This window comes from Cetorhinus maximus, chromosome 27, assembly GCF_964194155.1.
Source record: "Cetorhinus maximus chromosome 27, sCetMax3.hap1.1, whole genome shotgun sequence".
Classification (NCBI taxonomy): Eukaryota; Metazoa; Chordata; class Chondrichthyes; order Lamniformes; family Cetorhinidae; genus Cetorhinus; species Cetorhinus maximus.
In genome coordinates this window covers 20899961-20919381 of record NC_135905.1, presented here as the reverse complement: position 1 = coordinate 20919381, position 19421 = coordinate 20899961, and the positions used below count along the sequence as shown (strand labels likewise).

General features: G+C 43.8%; 1 protein-coding gene across 1 annotated transcript in view; it reads right to left on the bottom strand.

Annotated features, from left to right (window-relative positions):
- The window catches only part of zcchc24 (zinc finger, CCHC domain containing 24), a 207344-nt gene that overhangs the window by 36275 nt on the left and 151648 nt on the right, over positions 1-19421 (bottom strand). The window contains exon 3 of the mRNA XM_078530875.1: positions 10655-10819. Within this exon, the coding sequence (XP_078387001.1) occupies positions 10655-10819 (165 nt within the window). The remainder of the gene's footprint in view (positions 1-10654; positions 10820-19421) is intronic.

Here is a 19421-nt window from a genome sequence, read left to right as displayed (position 1 = left end):
CTCTCCCCAATAGGACCTGGGTTTCAACCCAATGCGAAGATGGTGTAAAAAAGCTCTCTCTATCTTTCGGTAGAAGCTGTAAACTTGCTACCTGAATCGAGCACGGGCAGGCACCAGGTTCACAGCACAAAAGTGCCAAGAAGCTGGCACAATCTCATGGTGATGCCAGTGAGAGCAGGGAGTGAAGGAAAGGGAACATATCCAAACTGGTGCATTGGAGAGGGCCGTTCTGAGATGCAAAGTCGGCCATATTGTTGTCAGTGCAAATCCATCTTTTGTTCTGTGTCAGACAAACACCTGACATAGGAACTCTCAATGCTGGCACTGGGCATCAAAGATGAAGACCTCTCCAACTGTCACTGTCTCACGGTTGAAGTGACATCTCTCACCTATCGGCTGACCCTTTCATCAGGTGCCCCTGGATGGCGCTGACCAAGAAATCGTGCCAGTCGTTCAAATTAAAGGTTGGAATATTGTGGTTGCCGACCTGCAGTGCTTTCTGACAACACAGGTGCTCATGTTTGAAAAACCAGCTCCTTCGAGCAGGGAACAGCCCATTTTCTAAACACGCCTTTCACATCAGGTAACCTTAGGATATTTTTTTGGGTGGGTGATATTCCCTCAAAACTTATTCTCTTCGTTATACTTTGCAACTCTCCCGAGGTCCCACATTAACTATGACTGAGGAAATGGCCTTCTTCCAGGCACTTTGTCAATGTTATCATCAAACTGACATGATGGGCCGGGATGACCAATGATCATCTCTCCATCCCTAGGCCAGACCCCCTCACCTCACCGTCTCCCCAATGGGATCAGCAACACGCTGTACCAGAGGACTATGGGTACAAAGGCCCAATAACCCTCGATATGCCAATGCCACACGAAAGCTCGAAGTGATTCAGTTCCCCAATTAAACTAAATTAAATTGAAATGAAAGGTTAGATTGTTAAACTTGCCAGTCACTAAGCTGTTTTCGTGTTTTTTTCTTAATTGCCTTCATTGCTTGAACTTATGAACAGCTTGTGAGTGGTGTCATGAGGTGTTTTTTTTTTACAGCCTGTGACAGCTGACGCATCAAGTTGTTAAGCCAGTAATGCCTGCCAAATGTGGATGCAGTGCATCGATAGTTTTAAAAGTACAGCAACATATTTAAACTTACACGGCCACTTTCTGTTTGAGTAGAGTACCTAGATCTGACCACTTAACTGCCGATCTATATAACACTGGCTTGCTGCAGTCTCTTGCTGAAGTTGTATTTTTCTTTTGCTGTGAGGCAGGAACAGGGCCCCTGGAATTCCACTATTCCCTAGCCCTAGTCTAAAGAAGCATTTCATGTTTCCCAGGGAAACGGGCTGCTGGGTTTATATTAGTCAGAAAACATCTCTAACTCCAAAGTGGGGGAGCAAAACACAGCCTCCTCAGAGGCTGGGGAGGCCAGTGAAGGATTAGGTTGATGCACTGTCACACTTCAGTGGGGAGGTGACTTGCTCTTTGCTGTTGCAATCTGGAACCAAGGCAGGTAAAAGGAGTTAAGATACAAAGCAGCCATGATCTATTTGCAGGTCGGAATAGACTCGATTGGCTGAATCCCCATTCCTATGTTCCAGTCCTACTTGCCGGAAAGGACAGGGAAAGAAGCCAGGCCGCAGAGTGGAATAGCTAAGCAACAACACTTGCACTTGCAGCTTGAACACAGTAAAACATCCCAAGGTGCTCCACGGAGGCATTATCATACAATACTTGACTCTGAGCCACATAAGGAGATATACGGGCAGATGCCTAAAAGCTCGGTCAAAGAGGTAGATTTTAAAGTGCATCTTAAAGGAGGAAAGAGGGTAGAGAGGTTTAGAGGAGGGAATTCCAGAGCTTAGGGCCTAGGCAGCTGAAGGCAGGGCTGACTTTTTGGTGGAGAAATGAAAATCGGGGATACTCAAGAAGGCAGAATCGGAGAAGTACAGGGATCGTGGGGAGGTTGTACAGCTGGAGGAGGTTACGGATTTAGGGAGGGGTGGGATTTGAAAACAAGGAAGAGATTCTGAAAGCAAGCAGATTATTTAAACTGGCCGGTGAATTTAGGATTGAGGACATAAATATACAATTCACAAACTAGCCTGCAGCAGGATTTGAAATTAAATGCACTCTCCCTGAATATGCACAAATGGAAATGTTGATAGCTACAACTGAAGGCCCTTATGATGCAAGTTGGCAGACAAATCTATACAATAGATGCTATAGCTTTACAACAAAGTTCTTGATAATCCAAAGACTACCTAGGTAGCTCACCTTCTAGTACATGAACTAGGCTCTGTGAAAATGGTTGCTTTCTCCTCCTAGAATTGTTCAGGACAGAAGGCAGCCATTTGGTCTATCATGCCTCCTACCATTACCTACTCTGGTGTCTCCTACACACACCTTCTCTTATCTTGTACCATTTCAATGATGAAATATTCTTGAGATGCTTTAAGACCAACCTCGCCATTTATTCAAATTGACTTGGAGACCGTACGGATTCTCTTAAAAGCCTCATTATTCCCAGAGCCTCTCCTAAAAGTCCCTTCATAGATTTTCTGCTCTGTTGAAGCCTTGCAAAATGCTTCAAGTGAGAGGTGATTTCCCTTGGTGAATTTGCAAATATTTCGTTCCTTTCAATACAAACATTCCGTACATGTTCCCAAAACAAAACAAACTCTAAAAATAATATAAATTTAAAAAGAAAAAATGAAGAACGAATAAAGGATGAAAGGGATGGTAAAAGAAACTGGTAAAGTGAAAATTAAAAACAATAATGCAACACATGTCTACGTCTTTAAGAGTTCCACTACACGTATAACTTTCCTTTATAATCCACGTAGGCAAGCAGGTCACAAAGTACAATCCCATCGTTAACAGACAGGTGCTGTTGCCTTACTTACATCAACTTAAATACTTAAACAAATCTGGTGTATTTGTCTAAGAACACACAGGGTCAACATAAAAGGCTGGTCTCAAGAACACTTAATGCAGGAATCCCGGATAAGTCATGTCCTGTAAGATTTCTGGGCTACAATTTCCCTGCATGAGTGGAATCAATCCGCTGGCTGGAAAATAGGCTCTAATATTTCTTCTGCTGACCAAGTATAATAGGTTCATTCTGTTCATCCCTCCATGGCCCTATCCCTCCCTATCCCTGTAATCCCCTACGGCCCCACAACCCTCCAAGATCTCTGCGCTCCTGCAATTCTGCCCTCTTGCGTATCCATGATCTTCATTGCTCCACCATTGGTCTAGGACCCAAGCTCTGGTATTGCCTCCCTAAAATTCTTTGCTTCTCTACCTCTCTCTCATCCTTTAAGACATTCTTTAAAACCCACCTCTTTCTCCACGCTTTCGGTCATCTGCTGTAATACCTCCTTACGTGGCTTGGAGTCAAGTTTTGCTTGATAACATTCCTATGAAATATTGAGTGATGTTTACGATGTTAAATGGTGCTATCTAAACATAAGTTGTTATTTCTCAGTCTATTGTTAATTGTTTAATTCCCAATATACAGAAGTTTATCCATCACTTACAATTGGCTGTGCGCTACGTGGAACATTGTGGTGCGTCGTCAACAAGTGCTGTTACGTTCATAACCAAGATAAAGGTTTGATTGTTTGTCTGCTAGGTTCTACAATGGAGTCTTTGTCACATTTCACACAATCTTGAAAACCCAGTGATTCTGGCGATGGTGGGCCCCAAATTCTGTTTCTTGTCCAATTTTGTGAAAGAGCTAGAACTCCCTCCAGTGCAACATTGGCAAGGTCGAAGCCATTGCGTTCAGCTCCTGCCAGAGGCCCCGCTGATCCCTGCGCTCCTGCCCATACAGTCAGGATGAAGCTGATGGTCTACAACCTGGCTATTCTGCTTGACCTTGAACTAAGCTTCAAATTCTACATCTAGCTTTGTCACCAAAGACCACTTACTTCCACCAACATCACTGATCTGTCCTGTCTCTTACCACTGCAAGAGTTTCTCCTCCATGTGTGAGCCCAGGTATGACTTTTCCAGAGTTCTTCTCAATAATCTTCTATTTCCATCTTGCACCAATCAAACTCTCTGTCATAGTATTCTAATATGGCCTGCACCACCAGTCAAAATATTCTTTTCTCAAGGGCTCTTTGAGATTTTTTTTCAAGGGCTACTTTTTGAGTTTCTGAGGCTCCTTTTTTATTCTCACTAACTCCATTATTGGGTGATGCAGTCTTACCCTCTGTATTTGTGTTGAATTTGTTTTTCAGGATTTCCTTCTTTAGATAGATAAGATAGCAGAGAGTCTGTCTCGCCCACGCTTGCTGGCTGCTCCAATCAAACTCTACATATTTCCCCACATCTAGGGACACCTGCAGCCTGCTATTGTTCAACCCCAGACCATGGAGAAACCATGATGCAAAGTAATATTGTATGGGGGAGACATTTATTGAATTTTCCATCTCATCTTCACTTTTTTACAGGCTACTTTTGACACTGAGGGTGAATTTGCCCACCGCTCCCTGTGTATTTTGAACCCTGGCCTGCACTTCAGTTCTTGAACACTCCTAATGGTCCTCCATCCCGCAGTGTGACTTTTTAAAATCCTCTTCTCATTTTCAACTCTCTCCATAGCATCCCAGATCCTTACCTCTGCCAGTTTGCAACCAGGACGCATCGTTCAATTGTCTTGTCTGCATCTTTCCCTCTGTTCTGCTATTGCTGTTAGAGCCTCCAGGCTTCATCCCAATATACCCTGAAACCCTCTTACTAAAACCTCAGCCTTCACTATCGCTCCTCCCACCTTCAAAAACCTCAACACCCACTGCTCTCACAATCATTTCCCTCCCCTAACTATTCCCCACACCCACCTTCCTGCCATACCAGCCTCCCCAAGAATCTTTGGGCTTCTTGTTATGTGTAAAGACACAACTAACATTTTACTCACTGGCTGAGGCTCTAATTATATTACATGACCATAATTTTTGGTTCCCTTACAATTCCCTCCCTAAACTTCACTGCCTCTCTCCTCTTTTGAGTTGCTTCTTAGAACCTACCTGCTTCAGTGAGCTTTTGGTCGTCTATCCTAATATCGGATTATGTGAACTGGTGTTAAATTTCGCTGGGCAACCCGACTGTGAAATGCCATGGGGCACTTTACTAAATTAAAGACACTATATAAATGCAAGCTGTGTCATTGCAACAAAAGTGAAGCTGCTGTTGGCAGTGTTACCGACTTTGTTGTTTCATTGTGAAAAGATGGAAAGCCACTGCCTTGTTACAAGATGTGGACAAAATTCTTCCAGAAGCACAGAACGGCCCAGATAGGGAACAGCACTAGTCTTTCAGGAAATAAAACTCAATTATTCTAAAGGGTAATTGTGCTAGCAGAACCAAGCTGAACAGGCTTAATAAACCACCAAGTACCTTTGTTTGAAATATTTCCCCATTATATTCATTTCCATTACAGTACAGCCAAGCTTTCTCACATAGAATTTCACTCCTATGGAGCTCTGATTCTCCCTGTAAAGTTGCTGTGCTATGCTTTTCCCACTATTTATAAGCACATTGATACAACAATGTCCTTCAATGATGCCATTTTAACAATAGTGGTGGGTTTTATCTGTGCTTTTCCCCCTCACTGAAACAACAACGATTCTAAATTGCAGCAAACGCCTTTCCCTGTACTTCTTTTTATGGTTACTAATTGATCCCAGATTTGTGCGTTAGGTATTTCGATATAGCATTTGCTTGTCCCCTTGTTGCTAATCCTTCACCTATGCTACTTTCCCCATGCCACACACCAAGGGCCTGTTAAGATGAAAGGGTAGACGATTGGTCTCCAGGCGCCAATCGAAGGCAGTCTGTAACAGGATGCTTAGTGTGGGCTGATGTCACTCCCCTCTGTTACTTGGCCTCCTTTTACAGACTCCCTCTCCCCTTCCTGACCTATTACAGCTGAAATCAAAAAAATCTGGGTATCTGCAGGCACACATTCATACTGGACACGAAAAATAGCACCTGCACAGGAGCACAACCAAGCTGTGCCATGTCAGTCAGCACAAGAACTCTAGGGTTGGGGAAACCCATAAAAGACAGCACGATAAAATCCACAAAAGGAATAGGAATTTACACAAACTATAAAATATACTTCCTTTCCCCTAGGAAACGTACTATTGCTTGTTGATTGAGTGTGAGCAAGTCAGCTATTGTCCACGATCTATGGAGCGTACCATAAACTTCCTTCCCTCACTTTCACCCACCGCCGCCATTCACCGTGTTGATATTGGAGTTCTGTGTAGGGACAGGCGTGAGTCAACACAGGAACGATAGATCGAATGGCCTCCTTCCTAGCAGTATGACCCTATCATAGAATACTCTGAGACAGAACATGTCCAGGCAGCATAGGGTCAATCTGCCCGAGTGTTTTATTGAGAGAAGCCAATGAGTCCATTGGCTCAGTTGATAGTATTCTCACCACCGAGTCAGAAAATTGTAGGTTCAATTTTACGGACACAATTTTATGGACCAGCCCCGGCGGGGGTGGGGCCATTCAGAAGTCCATCAGCTTCGGCGGGACTGTAAATTTCTGCCCTAGGACTCGAGCACAAAAACTGAGGCAGACACTCCAGTGGAGTACTGAGGGAATGTGCACTATTAGAGGCGTAAAGCCGAGGTCAGTCTGCTCTCTCAGGTCGATGCAAGAGATCCCATGGTACTATTTCAAAGAAGAGCGGGGGGAGTTCTCCCATGACTCATGGCCAATATTTATCCCTCCATCAATGTCACTAAAACAGATTACCTGGTCATTATCATATTGCTGTTTGTGGGAGCTTGCTGTGCACAAATTGGCTGCCATGTTTCCTACAGTACAACAGTGACAAGGCTTCAAAGTACCTCATTGGCTGTAAAGCACTTTGGGGTGTTCTGTGGTCATGAAAGGAGCCATATAAATAAAGTCTTTAGTTTTTAAACTGTCCCCATTACTGAAGTAAGATATTAAATAAGGTTTAATCCCCTTTCACAAATTGGCACAAATGGACAATGGTGAAGGTTATAGAACAAAAAGGTACAAAGTTGCCCTGAATCACAGAAGTGAACTACAACGGAACGTTTGGATTGATCTACCTTCCAACTAGCAGCTATTTTTGTCAATCACATTTTGTCCATTGCATTTGCAAACTTCTGTACGACATGCATCCCAATAGGTTTGATTTCATACAGATTAGAATCGATGATCTGGTCATTTATTTCATTGCTGCTTATAGGACCCCGCTGTGCAGAGATTGTCTGCCACGTTTCCCTACATCACATTACAAGAGCTGAATGGTGTAGGGAGTTAGCTAACAGGTCTGCATTCAAACTTTTTTTTTGAAATCCCTTCAGCAGAGAGAGATTTTGCTTCCTCAGCTCGACAGCCCAGCCCACTCCCCACCCCCTCACCCTAATCTCTGACACATTGCGGGATATCTACACAACTGCGCGCTAACCAAAAAGGCTGCTAAACTGCTGAAATGTAGACACTCAGGAAATAAAAGAAAATTCTGTGCGTGATTCCAATTTTCAGTAAAACAGATTTTTATTTGTGTTAATGTGAGCAGGTCAGGTATTTTCAGACTGGCTGTTTAGATCAAGTCATTTGAATCTTTACCCAAGTCCTCCTCCGGTTAATGAGTTGATCATAAAGCCTAGTCAATCTTCTGATCTGCTTCTCTCAAGCTGAGCCAAAATTGCAAAATTTTGATAGTTTACGTTGCAAGAGTAGATATTTCAAGGTGTCGTCTGTGAGGTACCTTACTCACTACAAGGACTCAAAAGCGCGTTGCCCACAATATTCCTCCTGTTGAAATTAGTGAATAAGTGATTGCGGACAGCACTTTGACAGCTTTCTTGATGGATAATGTGCTAAAGCTTGGGGCAGCTGCCGCAAAGGCGCAATGGGGAAGGGTCGCTGTCTAAGACCTTTCTGCCACAGCGCACCGAGGGACTGGGAACTGTTTAAACCCCCTCGGGCTGTACAGCTCAAAATGAAAGGCTGTAAATGATTGTAATATTGTTTGTACTGATGCACCTGATGATACATTTTGCAAAAGTTGAACCGGATTGTACCCTTGTAATGGTGTTTTTGAAATGGTTTGGAATGTGTTTGAAGATATTTTATGAATAAAGTATATTTTTGCAAAAAAAAATGTGTCACACCACAAGTGAAGATGTAGAAAATCCACTTTGCTATTTTGAAATGTGAAGGGCCCGATGAGGATTAAATACCAACAAAACATCTGGTTCTTCAACATTTCGACTTATCTGCACATCAGGAAAATTCGCTAATGCTCAAGCCCTAAGTTCTGGAGTTCACACCCTAAGCCCCTCCATTTTTCTCCTCTAATAATTTGCTCCATAAAAACGACTTATGTGACCAAGCTAGCGGTCGCTGTTGTAATATCTCTTTACGCGGCTTGGTGTTAATTTTTCTCACATTTGTGAATTTTTTTTTACTATGTTAAAGTCACTGTGCATGTTGTTACTGTTTTCAAAGATTATTTCACAGTCAAGATCCCTATTTGTACAGGAGAGCAATCTCATTGTAAGAGTGAGGAGATAGCAGCATTTTTGTTATGAACTTCTCAGAGCTTTTCTCCTGAGTCACGATTTCTTTCCATGTGATCTGATGCATTACTGGATACTTAACCAAGCAATCGCTTGTACATAGGGCTGAACCTTACGGTCAGCGTGCGAGAGAGGGCCTGACATGCCAACGCGTAAAATGACCCGCGATGACGTCGGACGTGTGTTCCAACGTCAACGTCATCACGCGTCATCTCGATATTGCGTTTGGCGGGCGCGCGCCGGAGACAGCTGCACGTCCGCCGAAATGTCAACGGCCTATAAAGGCCATTAAAAAAGTAATTAACCTATTTAAGAACGCTGCCCGTCCAACCTTAAGGTTGTCGGGCAGGCGAAGAGCCTTCACGTTTTTCAGGAAACCTCACCCACGGGCGGGATGAGGTTTCCTGAAGCTTTTATGAAAAATAACTAAATAAATTCTCCAAACTTCACAAACATGTCCCGGCTCATGTGACGCTGTCACATGAGGGGACATGTTCAAATAAATTTTTACTTTATTTATTAAAAAGTTTTATAATCCATTCAATCTCCCCTGAGGCAGCTCCGTGCCCCAGGTAGGTTGCTGCGCACAGGCCTTGCCGACCCTCCCTCCTACCCCACCCACACAGGTAGCGCTGAGCGCTACCGGCCGGGCGTTACACTGGGCGGGCCTTAATTGGCCTGCCCCCGTAAAATGGCGGCGCAGAGCCAATCACGGGTGGCAATCAGCTCTGCGCCCGCCCCTGCCCACTCACCATAGGAAAAACTCTCCCCATAGTGTTTGGATGCTGTGTGTGGTGAATAATTCGATTAAAAATTTGTCATATGTTTCTGTACCACCAGGTGTCTCCCACACTTATTAAATATGTCGTCGAGTAGCATCTCCTGATTGAAAACCTACCTTGAAACGGTTGCATCATGAGCTCAGCTTGTGAATAGTTACTTCCTCCTTGCTTTACATATTAATACGTTGTCAGGATCAGATGGTGAGCCCAACGGTTGCTTCAGTTTGACTGGGTTCGCTGGTTTTCTTTGCGAAAGCTAATTGCTTCCCCGGCATCTCGGTGTGTTTTGCATCATCTGCGACCAAGATGGTCAGTCACCTGGTCCCAGGTCTCTGCCAATGCATTCTGGAACTTGGCCAGGCTAACTCGAGTAACTTGCTACCTTCCATGCACACTTCTCCCTACCTCATGAGGAAATGCCTGATCTGTCAAGGTCAAGGAGTCAGCATTTTGAAGATTGTGCAGCAATGTAATAACATTGGAACGGTCAGGAGCGGCAAAGACTCGGCCATTCATTGGACGATGGCAATGGAAATAACCCTCAATCCCCCACTCCTTAAAAAGTCTATCCATATCGCCCTTTTAAATTTTTCCACGTTATTTTCACCCTTCCACTTTAGCTGTCAGCTGTGGGTATCACTTTCACCTCTGAGTCAGAAGGTCATGGGTTCAAGTTTCTACAGAGATTTGGGCGCATGATCTAGACTGACATCCCAGTGCTGCACTGTCAGAGGTGCCATCTTTCAAATAAGATGCTAAACCGAGATCCCATCTATCCTCTCAGATAGAAATAAAAGATCCCTTGGCGTTATTCGGAGAGAGTAGGCCAGTGTCTTGGCTCATTTTTATTCCTCACATTTCTTCACTAAAACAGACTATATGATCATCTGTCTCACTGCTGCAATTGGGAGTTTGCTGTGCGCAAATTGGCTGTCAAGTTTCCCACTTTGCGACAGTGACTACACCTCAAAGTACTTGATGGGCTGAAAAGCACTTTTGGACATACTGAGGTTGTGAAGGGTGCTATAGAAATGCAAGTTCTTTCTTTTTTTTTGATGCCGCTGCGCGCGGGAGCTGCAACAACTTTTGCTTATCTGTAATTTTTCTCAAAGCTACTCTTCGGTGGATTGGCTGCGTAAAATCTAAGCAGGCAGGAGAAGGAGCTTCAGTAACCCAATCAGTGCTGATGCCCTGTAAGGGAGGGTAGTTGCCAGTGAACCTGCCAACTGTTTCATGCTGTCTAATGGCAATGAAGAGCTGTATGTGGAGACGTGCAATACCTGCTTGTGGGGGTAAACATTGATGTGGCATTTGATGCATTCTTGGCCCATGTTGGCCCAGGAGTTGCCGCTCATCCATTTCCGTTTACACTTGGGGCACTTGTATTCACCGAAGCAGCGTTTCTTCCCCTGGTAAGGGGTCAGGCCTTCTCCTTTGGGGCGTGCCTGGCAAATAAACAGACACAAATGTATATGTTAAAAAGGCAATGTCTGCCAGACAAGGACTCTGTAACACAGGTAGCTACTGTGTTTTAAAGGTATTTTCCACCAGTTTCCATTTAACTGTCAGGTCGGATGTTATTAATGATCTGCATGATGTTTATTTCTAATGTAAAGATTTCTTTGGCATAGGTCACAAGGAAAATATCTAACTATCTATATAAAATATTTTTAAAACCAATATGCTCAGACTGGAAAGTGTCACATATTCAAAGTTTGTGTCAAACTTGTTCAAATACCATGAAACAGCATAAATCACAACTGAACAGATCGTTAGCCCCATCAGCAGGATCCTCATTAAAAGAAAAGAAATGCTTGTTGGTTCCTTTTGCTTTGTCCTGACATTGTAACCTGATCTCTATCCAAGTGGATGGGAGTCAGGAATTTATAAGCAACCGCCAACCTACAGACTGACTTTCCTCAGAAAAGCAATTCGTATCTACTCAACTGCAAGTTGTGCCTCCAGATATCAAGTACATTTTGTGGGACTTAAAGGCACAGACCAGGTTTAAATGCGACTTCACCACTGCATCCTCTGTGACATTTATTATAAAGCAGTGTAACCTCCCATTGACTGGGAGTCGAGTGTGGGGCATCGGCTAGTAACACTTGACACATTCAGCAAGTGTTTCTTCACCTGCACAAACTTAAGAAAATGCCTATTTAAGAGAAGTTCCAAATCTGTTTTTTTTTTTGGCTCATTGTTACAAAGGTTTCATTTAGAGATAATGAGAGGAGATATACAGTTCAAGCAAAGCAATCATTCTAACTAATATTTCAGGCACTGGGTCTGAGGAGTGTGGCTGATTAATTAAGCATTGCAATATGAAAATTATTATAAGCACTTGTTACAAAATGTCTCAATATCTTCTTGTAGGTCAGACACATCAAACTGCATCCTCCCTCTTTCAAGAGAGGTTCCTTTGAAATCCAATCTCTATTTTAAGATCCCCATTTAAATGTGGATCCCAATACAGTTATTACCAATCCTGCAAATAGTGGAGGGATAGAAGGCCCTTTTACAACAAGCGGAAATTTTAAAATAGTTTCCACAGGTACAAAGTGGCTACACTTCAAAAGTAAAACTTTATTGGCTGCAAAGCATTTTGAGCATGTGAAAGATGCTCTATAAATGCAAGTCATTCTTTTCTTTAAGGGTGAGTGGTCAACAACAACCTACATATATACAGCAACCTTTATACAGTGAAACGTCCCAAGGTGCTTCACAGGAGCTTTATGAAACATAATATGACACTGATCCACGTAAAGAGATATTAGCTCAGATGACCAAAAGGTTGGTCATCCAAAATATAAAAGAATTGTGGGATCTTAGGCAGATGTTTCAGTGGAGTGTTGATTGAGTGCTGCATTGATGTAGGTATTATCCTTGGCTCAAATGTTTAACCAAGGCCACACCTTACCTGTTCTGGTCGACAAAAAAAAACCGTTAGTACAAACCAAAGTAGTGCAGGGTATCCTCCTAATAGTCTGCCCAATATTCCCGTCTCAACCAACACCAGTACGAATAGATTAACTGGTCACTTATCTCTTTGTTGGTTGCAGATGATAATATTGACCATTCTTTACATTTAACAAGGACGAGTGAGTATTGACAGTCACTGTGGAGGGAAGTAAAATATGTCGGTGTTGCAATTTATACTGTCTACCAGTAATTACTCCTCTAAAGGCCATTGGCTGTAAAGCAATGGGATAGTTATTCACGGCTCCAAACCTTATTGTTGACACGTAGTCTACAACCCTTCCCTTGCTGGCATTTCATGACACTCATAAAAGCCAATGCCTATCATATCACAGCTAATTCTAAACAATTATTTTTAGAGAACTAGAGGCTGTTTGCATGCAACATTTCTATATTGCTGGATATTATTTCCTTTCTGTAAATGTCATACCACTGGAATTATCACCACAGCCAAAAAAAAGTGAATGCCTACCTCTGTTAGGCAGCAGTACAAGTTAACATAGAAAGTCTTGCATTTATATAGCAAGCACTTTACAGCCAATGAAGTACTTTTGAAGTGTAGTCACTGTTGTAATGTAGGAAGTGTGGCAGACAATTTGTAGACAGCAAGTTCCCACAAACAGCAATAAGGTAAATGACCAGAAAATCTTTTCCAGAAATACTAGATAAAAGAGAGTTATTTGGTCAGGACACTGGCGAGAACTCCCTTGCTCATTTTTCAAAGAGGTGGCTCTCCCACACCCATTCGAGGATGTGGTTGGAGCTTTGATTTAATGTCCCGTTAAAAGACAGTGCCTCCAACAGTTCAGTACTCCTTCACTGCACTAATGGGCAGTCTCCATGATTAATGGAGATACAGGTGTTTATAATGGAAAAATTGCTGACACAAAGGTCTGATAAAAATGCAACAACAGAAGTTAGGGTTTTGTAGATAGAAGATTGTGCAGATAAAAGATTTTTAAACATATTGAACATTACTGGATCACCCACAGTACTGGGTAGGATAAGTATTCAGAGCGTTTTGGTTGTTCTTGGACACAAATCACAGAAAGTCAACATGCAGGTACAGCAAACAATTAGGAAGACAGATGATGTACGAGCATTTATTGCAAGGGGTAGTGGACGGAGTTTTAAAGTAAGGAATTTTTGCTGTAATTATGTAGGGACTGGATAAGACCACACCTGAAGGACTGTGTACAGTTATGGTCTCCTTACCCCAGGAAGGATATCTTTGCCTTTGAGGGAGTGCAATGAAGGTTCACTAGATGGATTCCTAGGATGAGAGGGTTGTCCTCTGAGGAGAGATTGAGTAGAATGGGCCTATATCACCTGGAGTTCAGTAGAATGAGAGATGATCTCATTGTACTGTATACAATTCTTAGAGGGCTTGACAGGGTAGACGCTGAGAAGCTGCTTCCCATGGCTGGAGAGCTCAGATCGAGGATCACAGTCTCAAGAGAAGTGGGTGGCTATTTAGGACTGAAATTTGGAGAGATTTCTTCACTTGGAGGGTTGTGAATCTTTGGAATTCTCTAGCCCAGAGGGTTGTGGATGCTCCATCATTGAGTACATTCCAAGATGGAGATTGATCGTTTTTTTTTTTGGACTCTGAGTGAATTAAGGGATATGAGGATAGGGTGGGAAAGTGGATTTGAGGGAGAAGATCAGCCATGATCTCACTGAATAATGGAGCAGGCTTGAGGGGCAGTGTGATCTACTCCTACTCCAATTTCTGATGTTTTATGTCAAAGAAGTAGTATTTATGAGACTTGGAGTTTATACCATGCATAATCATTTGCAATTGTGTAAATGTATGAATCTGCAAGGCGTAATTGCTTTACATTCTTGAAATGTCTACTTGGTTTGACTGCAGATCAGACTGAATTTCTTTCTTTTTTTTTTACATGTTCAGAACCACAAAGTCTGATTGTTTGAGTAAACTGATGACATGGTCACTCAGCATTTAATTTTCGTTGGGTAATGGAACTGTGGAGAATGGAATTTGCTGACAAGCTTCAGGCTGTTGTTCAGGGACACACAGCATTTTGAACAAAATGCACAGGCGTAGCCTTTTAGCGCTTAAAAAATCTATAGATTTGTATATGTTCTGAATACATATTCTCCCACCACCCCTCCCCTCACTTCTTTGCTGGAGTACATGACCACAGAAGCCACCCACTCTCCCCTCGTACCTCACTCGAGTGGCGTTTCCTCCTCTTGGGGAGGTCGGGAGTGTGGGGGGGTGGGGGAGGCGGGGGGTACGGGATTTCACAGTGGGTACCAGTGGGCTTTTTTTTTTAAATTTTAAACTCTGCGGAGTCTTCTCCAACGTTTACAGCCTGAAGGTATTCTTGAGTAGCAGTCAAGGAGTGGGAACTTTGGCCCATGCTTTATGTTTCCTCTTGAACTCAGGGCCTCCTGAGGCCAAATGCAGCCTCCCCAGCTGTGTTAAAGTGAGTTCAGTGCAGGCCCAGGGATTAAGGCTGGGGAGACTTTGCAACCCGTCTTGGGTCAGTTTCTCTCCAACCTAGGGGCATAGGAAATAGGTGTCGGCAATTCGGCCCCTTGAGTCTGTCCTGCTGTTCAATCAGATGATGGCGGATCCGTATATTAACTCCACCCACCCAGCTCGGTTCCGTTACCCTTAATTCCATTACCTAACAAAAACCTGTCGTTTTGACATTTTCAATTGAAGTCTCAGTCCAGTCTCAGCAGATTTCAGGGGTGCTCACAGATGTTAACCGCTTGAGCCACTGAGGAGAGTTGATGAATTTTCCATAAGCCTACCCTCCCCTCATTGATGTTTTTTTTGGTGACATAATGGATGTACTTGGCCTTGGCATTACCCTGTTTCTGCAGGCACTTGGTATGCCTTTGGAGGTTTGCACCAGCTCCCGGACTCTGTGGCAGTGAATCTACCTATTTTGTATTCACAAAGCCCTTGTGCAGAATGCAGCAAGTTCATCCCTGTGACCCACAGTTCTGGTACATTCAGCTTGCACAATCTAGGATCCCTCTCAGCAATAAAATGCCGGATTAACTATAGCTTTGCCAGTTGCAATTTCCGACAAAGTCCAGCAGTCATGTTTCCCCAGCTCCTTCGGTACCTTGCCCAGTTGATTATTTAAATGTTTGACACTCTAGTTGTCAAGGTGGTTGTTACAATAATTACTGGGATTGCCCTATTACAGTATCTGAACCGCAATGTGCCAAATGCAGTTTGCAGTCCCTCTGTGCAATATTTTAAGGACAATTACTCACCAACAGTAATTTGTGTTTACATAGCATCCTTAATGTAGTAAAATATCCCAAGGCACTTCACAGGAGCATTATCAAACAAAATTTGACACGGCCGATAATTGTTGCATAAGGCGAGCATAAGCTTGCTCAAAGAGGTGGGGTTTTAAGGAGCGTCTTAAAGAAGGAGAGAGAGAGAGAGATAGAGAGAGAGATGGAGAAATTTAGGGAGGGAATTCAAGAGCTTAGGGACCTCGGCAGCTGAAGGCACACCTGCCAATGGTGGAGCCAAGAAAATTGGCCATCTGCAAGAGGCCAGAATTGGAGGAGTTCAAAGATTTTGGCAGGTTTTAGAACTGGAGGAGATTACAGAAATAGGGAGGGGTGAGATCATGGAGGGATTCAAAGCTGAGGAGGGTGTTGGTCAAGGATGAGAGTTTAAGAATAATGGAGTTTTTATTTCGCTGGTGCTAAAGTTGTACAAGTGGTTGCCCTGACTGTGTAGTGAGGGGTCAGAACCTTTCCCACTCTGAGTGCACGTTGAAAGGCCATGCCCACTGCTGACCAATTTTCCATCCATCCAGAGCACAGACCTCCTCAGAAGAGGGAATCTCCCTCTGCTGTGGTCTGGGACTACCTGGGATGTATCTGCAACCTACCGCCAAACTGGGTGCAAAAAGCAGCCAGTGTGGTTCCCCAGAGCTCTGGGACATTTTCTAAAGCTACCTCCATGCAAATGCAAAAGGTTTCGGCAGTGCGCGCACTACCACCCACACTGTTAATATTTAACTACTGGGGAACGGGCTGTGTGTTTGTCTCCAACCTGTGTATACAGAAAACTCACTCTGGGCAGCAAGAATTGACAGTTCAACCACGTAATGTAAAATGAACTGTCTGTACTGAAAACAAACTAGTCTGTGGACAATATCTGCAGACTAAATGCAAACTAACATCAGCTCCGAAACAATCATCTCCTTTTAACATTTCAATTGCCCATTTATCAGCACGCAGAGTCAGTCCACCCAGCAGAAAACGTTGCTGGAGGAATATTTGAGATTGCCATTCCTATCCTTACTTATTGTGGCTCTAAAGTCTTTTGCAAACAATTATTTTGGGGATGGGAGGAGAGTTATGCAATTGTGACCGGCGCAGCGCTTTAATTACAATTTACATAAACAAAGCAACTTTACCAAACACATCTTGATAAAGCCGGCACCCTGTGAAGTTAGCGGCACAAGTAGTCATGGGGCATTTTGTGAACAAAATGGATGCCCTGCCAAGCAATCCGAATTTTAGCAAAATTAACAGCTTGTGGGTGAACTGATGAGGCTTGATCTCAAGAGTATCAGTTTAACAAAAACCAGACTGAGTTAAAAGCAAAACAGAGCTGAGGCAGATGACATATAAGTTTCTTGCCAGAGAACATTTTAACAATAGTGGAGAGAAAAAGGGCTCACAAAGTGACTCTGTTGTCAAAAGTCTTGTCATAAGCCCGCCTGCGGCAGCCTGGTAATATAGCCCGATTGGCACTTTGGATTCTTGCGTGCAGATGCTCGGTTTGGGCATTCCACCTTGGCCATTCCCCATTCGCCCACCCGCACCCAGCCCCACACCCCTCACCCTGATTTTCAGCAGGAATGCAGGATGGAACTAAGTGAGGTTGGCAGCTATGATATATATATATGTGTATATATATATATATATATATAAAATATATCCCACAAGCGGCAATGAGACAAATGATTGTTCAGTTGTTCAAGAAATTATTGGTTGAGGAACAGATGTTGGGCAGTTCACCAAGATAATTCCCTGCTCGTCGTCAAAAAAGGGCCACGTGTTTTTTTTTATACCCACTTGAACAAATAGAGGGGGGGCTCAGTTTCACCTGAAACATAGCGCTCCCGGCAGTGCAGCACTCCCTCGGTACAGTACTGATACATCAGCCTATGTTACATGCTCAAATCTTATAGCTGAAACCATGGGGAAACATTTTTACCTCGGCGGACAGGCGGGCGCCCGACCCGCTCGAGTGTTGACGTCAGGCGATGTCCACGCGCAGTCGCATGATATTTCGGTCGGCGGACCCGCCTGGAAATCGGCAGCGTGCCCGCATACAATTCAAAGGCCTGTTAAGACCATTAAAAAGTCTTAATTAACTTACATTTTTCGCTGCCCTACGGTTGGCGGGCCAGGCAAAAAGGCCAAGTGGCCTTTGCTCTTTTTAGGAAACCTCATCCACAGACGGGATGAGGTTTCCAAAAGCAAATAAAAAATAAAATAAAAATTTTAAAATTTGATTAGTAACATTGTCCCTGCTTGTGTGACAGAGTCACACGAGGGGACATGTTTCATAACAAGTTATGAGCCTTTATATTTATTTTTCTGAAAACTCTTCATCTCCCTGAGTCAGCTCCGTGCCTCGGGGGGATTTGCAAGCGCGCACTCAGGCGCATGCGCAAAGTCCACGCCCGCACCTCCCTCCCCACCCCCACCCGCCTGCTGCCGCTCATGTTTCTTGCTGGGCGGGGCCTTAATTGGCCCACCCAGCGCGTGAAATCGCAGTCCGGCCCCGATTGCGGGCAGCGATCGGCTTCCCAACCGCCCCCACCGAGCCCGCCCGACAAGGGCTAAGTTCTGTCCGTGAGCTATTTAAGGCTTACAGACAATGTTGCTATGAACAGGCATTGATTTGTAATTGAAATTCCACTAAAAAAAAAAGCTGGCAAAATAGCATTCACTGTCACAAAGGAAAAGATAGAAATGGATTATTAGTAACCTTCAGGCAGAGATTTTAGACAAAGGTGATTGGCCAACCAACTGGACTCTCAAGACCCTGATGTTTTAAAATCTTCTGGGCTGCTGAGACTGGCACAGAAAACAGGGGCATTAATAGAGATGGAGGTCACAGCTTCAACCTGATACCTCTTTGACTGTGTGACTTGGCGGAAATCAATACTTCAGTTCCTTTCCAAGCAGGGAGGAGGCTCCAGCGCCATCTCAACGCTCGGAATTCAGTGTTGGAATGAGGACTCCAAGCAGTGAGTCCCGGTGACCTTGGAGAGCAAATGACCAAATGAAATCGCTCTTAAAAAATATTCTGTGCAGATCCTTCAGGCAAGGCCTGGTTTGAATCATTGTTCCGCCTTCGAAATCTGCTATTTTAGAAAGTTCGAAGGTTATCTGTGAAAAGACCATCGACCTGCTGATAAAAGGTGCAGAACCAAATGAGCCAATATTAATCCTTTATTTTAAAGTACCTTTATTCTACCTACCCACCTGTACATCTGGTGTCCCTGAATGAAGGCCTATCCTCACAGCCTCCTCTTTGCCATCAACCAGTAAATGGCAATAGGATGTGACTCACTGACGCACTAATTAAAACATCAATGTCAGATCATTAGTAATAAATCCAGTGAAAAATTCAGGAGGAAACACAGTTGCCCAGAAAGTGGCGGCAATGGGGAACTTGTTTCAATGTGGGCCAGGGCTTTACCACCCCTCCCGCCTGCCGGGATACTACGGTCCGGCCAAACTGAATGGAGATTTAAATGTCTCCCCGCATCTGCTGTGGGGCAGACACACCGCGGCGAGGCTGTGAAATCCTGGCCATGAAATAATTGAGGCCAATAGAATAGATGCATTTAAGGGGCAGCCTGATAAATATCTGACGGAGACGGATTAGGGCTTGGTGGAGTCGGGTGGGAGGAGGTTTGTGTGGCTTGTAAACACCAGCATGGATCAGTGGGGCCGAGTGGCCTGTTTCTGTGCTGTAAATACTTTGCAGGTTAATGTAAATACACTGCAGCCTCTATCTGCGTATGCGAGCAAGAC